Source organism: Copidosoma floridanum, unplaced genomic scaffold (assembly GCF_036245765.1).
Source record: "Copidosoma floridanum isolate Cflo_tuat_1 unplaced genomic scaffold, Cflo_Japanese_pri ptg000014l, whole genome shotgun sequence".
NCBI lineage: Eukaryota > Metazoa > Arthropoda > Insecta > Hymenoptera > Encyrtidae > Copidosoma > Copidosoma floridanum.
The window spans coordinates 44,812-51,217 of NW_028321891.1; the positions used below are offsets into that span (position 1 = coordinate 44,812).

At 32.6% G+C, this 6,406-nt stretch overlaps 1 protein-coding gene across 2 annotated transcripts; it reads right to left on the reverse strand.

Annotated features, from left to right (window-relative positions):
* Positions 1–2,474: 2,474 nt before the first annotated feature.
* On the reverse strand, positions 2,475–6,406 carry LOC106644615 (protein phosphatase 1 regulatory subunit 14B). 2 transcript variants are annotated; one of them, XM_014360223.2, is made up of 5 exons: positions 6,193–6,406; positions 4,972–5,200; positions 4,788–4,877; positions 4,678–4,719; positions 2,475–4,600 (listed from the first exon to the last, which is right to left on the reverse strand). In XM_014360223.2, the coding sequence occupies exons 2-5, from the start codon at positions 5,176–5,178 to the stop codon at positions 4,559–4,561; spliced, it is 381 nt and encodes a 126-aa protein (XP_014215709.2). In that variant the 5' UTR covers positions 5,179–5,200; positions 6,193–6,406; the 3' UTR covers positions 2,475–4,558. The 2 variants fall into 2 exon arrangements, with proteins under 2 accessions (XP_014215709.2, XP_014215708.2); XM_014360222.2 differs by having other exon boundaries at positions 5,927–6,406.

The window sequence follows — 6,406 nt, forward strand, 5'->3', positions numbered from 1 at the left end:
TGGAAGAAAAACTTCAAATGTATCTAATAAATACAATTTTACTTAGGCGTCAAGAAACTGACGCAGAAAATGTATCGAGATGAGAACAGCAGCGTCAAAATCGACAGATAAAGAATCCATTACGTGAGAGATCAGCTTTTCATTGTACCCTCACAGCAATCTCTGAAATCTTTAAAGACCCTATTTCAGATTTTTAAATAAGTAAAAAATGTATTTGTGTTTTTGTGGCAATAAAAATGTAGGGTTTAAGGTCCAGGACTTTTTGCTCTGGTAATAAAGTTGTGAGATATGAGAAAAAAAACTTTTTTTTAATATAAATTTTTTGGGAGTTTAAAATCTTAACAGCTTTAAAAATAGCCTTTTTCGTGAATTACACGGGAGAAACTGGAAATCGACGGCTTCTTATGGCCACCGATTATTTTATGGCATAAAGAACGCACGGTACTTTTCAGCATAATTATTTTTTTGAATTTTTACACCTTATTATTTGACCAAATGAACTATATGGATTCCGAATATATATATTTTGTTAATAAGAAGATTTTTGTTCTGAGATGTGTCAGAAATATGTGTAAAATTTCTAATTGAAAACGTTTCACATTACATGTCAACACACTACGGTGTTTTATTTAGTAAGTCTCGGGCGAAGCCGAGACGGGGGGCTGCTAGTCGTAAGTAATGGAGGTATAGGGAAATTAGTGATAATTTGGCACTTTCTCAATCCTCATGGCACCCCGTTCAAGATGGCATCAAAGCACGATTCAAAGTCTCGTACCTGAGCTTGAGCATCATGTTGAATCGTCTTTAGGAATTTTTAACTTTCCTGGCATTGTAAATGTGGGTTATTGATTGATATTCACTTTCCATTGTCGCATCGATATACTCAGTATATTTTGGACTTGGCTACCTGTTGCAGTAGCTTTATCCTCGTCGTCACATATTCTAACGAACGGCAAACCATCATTATCTGTAAACACCAAGTTAAATATTAAAAATATGCAATGAAAAACAACACAGTAATGCAATAAAGCCAGTACAATATTTATTCTTACCTAATACGAATTTCACGATGTCATCGCGAACGAAGAAAGCTACGCAAAGTACATTTTCATCAATCTTTCCAAAGTTGGTGGGATGGAGCACTAGTGCAAAAAAATCAACTGACTCCTTGGCACTGCGAACAAGGTGAGTAATTTTTTGCAGTTTCTCCTTGTCGTAATCATTTACTTTGTTATTTTTCGACGTATCCGGTTGTCGTACTGGAGCAGTGTCCTTCTTACGTACTTCAACTGCCTTGGCAGCATTGACGACCGATTTTTCCGGAGTCAACTCTAACATACCTAAAATGTTATGGAGCGTTTTAAGAAAAATCATGTGTAAGTGGATGTATATATATATATATTTTTTTTTTTTAATGAGAATAATTACCCAACAGATTTTGGTACCACGGCGCGGGCGTCGTTTGGAAAAACTTTATCACAGGTTTTCCCAACAGTGAGCAATCTGGATTTGCCACTGGTTGAAGATTTTCTTCGTTGGATAATAGGTTGCATACGCACTCCTTCTTCGCAATGAAAATAATAAAAATTGTAATTAGCTAACACTACTTATTGGATTAGAATTTAGAAGACAAATTGTAAATTCGTTATATATGCACTTACTAATTTTGTAGCGTACTTTTTTGGGTCGTAAAAGTTAATGTTTCTGCACACAGAGTTCGACTGCACTTATCAATGATACCTGATGCTATTGTCATAATCTCGGACTCAATCACCGTCTCCGTAATATCTGTGACTAATTTAGAATAGTGGACTGTGTTATAAGAACGCTATAAAGGTATAACACAGAAACTGTGGAGAAGTAGACTGTGTTGTAGGAACGATGGAATGGTATAACACAGAAACTTACGAATAGAAAAATGTGTTCTAGGAACATTATTATAGTATTTATATTATCGGATTCCTGCTAAAAAGTAATCTTTTTGGGTTATTAAATGATTTAAAATCTGATTTGACTCAATTCTATAAAAAATTTTATTTTATTTTGCACCTACTGTACAACGCTGATACAATTATTGAGATTTTTTTCTCAAATGTACTTTTGCGACTAAGAAAATCTTTTATAAAGCTGTTTACTGCATACTTATCTTGTTTTTAACATACATAAGAAGATTATACATTACTTGTCATATTGATCTGCCATAACAGCTTCTTTGACATGAATTTACGCATGCATTTTGCACAACTTTTTTCCTCACTCTTACCTTTAATTTTTAACCATCTTTATTCTTTGGTTGCTACATTTCGACTTTTTTTCCAGAAGGGGCAAGAAATTTTTTCGTGCTTAACTTATCACAGGTCGATTTAAACTTTTGCGCAATATTTGGTGTATTCGAGACGTATGCTTAAAAGCTTTGTGCGTCCATCACATTATTTTATTTTATTTTCGCTGTTTAGTTGTTGGTTTTTTTTTTTTTTTTTTTTGTTTACAAAATTTCATGTACCTTTGTGACATCATCGTCCTTTTTTTTTTTTTTTTTTTTGACAAGAGTCACAATTGAATTTGACTACAGTTTAAAATATAAAAGAAAAAAACCCATTACACGAGCAATACAGGTTCTATATTTTAGCAACATGTAAGAAGTACTCTTTTTTATTTAGCCTTGCATTTGTTGCATTTTTTTTCTAATGCAATTGATTTCCATACAAAAAAATTTAAGCAGCCAATAATTTTCATATTTAAAAAATTAGGCATTTACTTTCTAAAACAAGATCATTTTGTTATATTGGACAATCAGTCACATAAGTGTTTTTTTAAACATCCTTAAAAAATGCTTTATAAAACAGAATGATTTATTTAGCAATATCATAATTTTCATAACTTTATTTTAAAATATTTTAGAGACTTATTATAAAATTTACGACAAATGGTGAAAAATTTGAAAGTTGACCAACTTAAATGCAGCACTTAGGTGTTAATGAATTCACCAGATTAAATACACACGCACTCTATCAAAACTGTGAGAGCACGCACGGTGTGTAATACATACCCAAGGGAAAATTCAAATTTTGTGCCAACCCTCACAAGTATGTACAACTCTAGTTTATTTTTTATTCTCGAACAATTGTTACTAGTCGAAAAACTCGGCTTGAAATATATTTTAAAGCTACCAGTAAAGCTTGCTCAGCCATTTAATAATTATCATCGAGATAACTAGAATTCATGTCAACCGTTATGATGAACAAAAGTATTAAATCGTTTATAAAAGGACTGAAATTGTTAAGGTTGTAAATTACTTTTCCTTCGGCTCCGACTTTTTCATCTTTACCAAATATATATGCCTTAATCGTTTTACAAAAAAGGCATACTATATTGCACCTGAGAAATAAAGCTAGCATTTGATATACCGAGTAAATTTTTTTGGATCGATAATACTCGTTGTATTGCTTGCAAATGTAAAACAAAATTAATTATCGTATTGCCATTATTCATTAGTTTAGTGATAACGAAAAGTATTCAACCCAATTTTGATTAAGTAGACTATTGAGTTTTAAAGTGCTTTTTTCAAACAGCTACTAATGGATATGAGTACAACCGCCAGAAAAAACATTACGATTGTAAAAATAAGTCAGATCTCGTTACAGTGTTTGTTAAGCGTTTGATTGCAAAGTCTTTTGTGGTTCACTTGTGAACATTTTGTCAGAGTCTTGCTCGATGTACGAGCCAACTTTTTGGGCTGAAATTATATTAACCATGAGTTATAAACATTTAAAATCCACAAATTACTCGTATTTTATGAAACGATTATGCATCAACAGTCTAATTAATTCAAAAGTACTACGAGATAATTGATTATATTTACGAGTATAGTATTAATTTGGTATAATGATTAGAAATATCCTTGGACGGATAAAAGGTTATTATTTTTCTGTATTTCACGTTACACGAATGTGGTCCAGCGTTAAAGTAAATAATTTATAAATAAAAAAAGTAGGGACCGTGAAATACATCTCAAGCGCAGATACATTTAATGTAAGATTTCGACACATTGATAATAGTATTTTTGAGATCGTGTAAGTGGAAGCTGCTGGGCAAATGTTCTTGAAATACAAATATAATAGTTGCAAGAGAGAAATTACATGACACGATTAATATTCTCGAGTACGATAAAAAATATCGGAATAAAAATCATCATTAAACAATCAAACATTCCATACTCGTTACCAATTCTATTTCAAACAATGTACAGTCAAACTAACACAAAATGTTTCAAACAACTCGACTCACTTCATTATAAAGTTTTAACGTAAATGCTTTGTTGGGCAGTCTTTTCACACTAGCAGCTTATTTTTATCCATTGCCCTGTTCAATAATATCGTGGTTTGCTTACGATTGACAGTACACATTTGTTTTTTGTTTTTGTTTTTTTTCCGTACACTTTAAAGACAAAATGTTTTCTTATTAAAATATCTTTCACTCGTATCTATTTTATGAGTCTCGACGTTGCAACTTTTTAAAAAGCCGAATATGCGATGTTTCTAGTAGTGAACTAGATTATTCACAGAGTTTTGGCTTTCTCCAAAAGTTCATTGATAAATTTCTGAAATTGTACAATTTGGTTATTACGTTCATAAAAGTCAATATAAACTTTTATCCAAACATTTACATATACATCACCTTGACATCATTTGGAGATTTTTTAGCATCCACTAGTAAAGTCTATGCAAAAGAATTTTTAATTAATAAAAATATTGATAAATGAAGCAAATAGAAAAAACATAATTTACTTGTAAATAACTCCTTCTGTGATCGTCACTGTCCATATCAAGAAGTTCATCGATATCGACTTCGACTTCTCTACCGTTACTATTTTCGTTCTGAAATCACAAGTTTTACCATGTTGGAAAATTGTTGCCTTTGTCGTTTAGAACATTAAAAAGTTTTTGGTATAAAGTACAACAATTTACTTACCACGGATTCGTATAATTTTTGAAGTTCCTCGAAAAGCCACATCTCGACTGCAAGTCTTTTGCGTATCAGAGACATCTGATGTGATCCGTACTTTGCTGTGAGAAACTTTTCTCTTCTTTCCTTGACTTCACCTTTCTCCGTAAATGCCACATGCAAATTTGCTCGAGCTGGACTGCGCTCTGCTGTCAAAACACCCCCCGCTTCCATTTTTTACAAGATTGTAATGAATCTGAAACAGAAAACAATGAACACATTGACGGTTTTTTTTTTTTTTTTTTTTTTAAGGAAGATTGCACGGAATAAGAGTATGATTATATGTACGAGTAAATACTACTTGACACATTTGTTTTCACGATTTATAATAATCATGTACCTATGAGTGAGAAATATCTTTGTCAAAAATGTAAAGCTCAATTCAATTTTTTTGTATTTCTGGTCGTATGCTTGACAAGTAATTATGTATGTATTATAGTTGTTGAAGCAACGGATGAGGTTAAAAAAAAAAATTATTTTGGCATACTGGGTTGATATGGTCCTCATACACTTTTCAATACATTTAAACGCTTTGTACACTTTTCAGGGTAAATTTGAAGGTATTTTGACTTCACGCGGACAAAGTGCAATCGACAGTTTTCCATATACCTATCACTGGACAATAATAAAAAACAGCAAGCAGTAAATAATAAGAAATACCAAAGCTTATGCTTTTGACTTGATTTAATTTGATAACGTGCAGCGTAAATAGACAAAACGCATTATTTTCATCTAGTGAATCATGTATTTGTTAAAATAAATTTTTTTAAAGTAAAATCCAAAGCTTGTAAAATGTAAGTGTTGTAGTCGTTTATAAACGCGCAGCATTCCCGCAGGATGTACAACTTCCGTCTCCACACCGCCCAAGGTAGGGTGAATGTATGTTACAATATATATGTATGTACATAATTTATATACTTACACTGTCGGTTGTGTTGTGTTTTGTACTTGTTATACTTTTTTTTTTATCGCCTTTGTCACTAAGGAGAAGAAGAATAATTTAAATGTGACAACGAAAAAGCTAATAAGTACAGCGAGCGTATAACACTTGATAGGGACGGGCCGATGCCAAGACTGATATTGGTTGTAATAATTATGTCAGTCCACTGTGATTGAAAAACATGACAACGAGTAAGAAGAAGATGACCAAGAAGAAAAGTATCAAGGAAGATGTATTAACACACGTACGGGAATGACGACGACGACGACGATGAAACAAAAAAAATGAATGCACGCTGAATCGCTGAAGGCCTCCAGCGATGCTCTCTTCCCGTCCCGTTTACTTTGGCCTTTTCCCCTCAGCTTCGAAGTTCGAAACACAAAAGAAAAGAGAGCAAGAGAGAGAGAGGCCCCTTGAAAAGAGTGAGAAACAAGACGTGTGTGTGTGTGTGTGTGTGTGTGC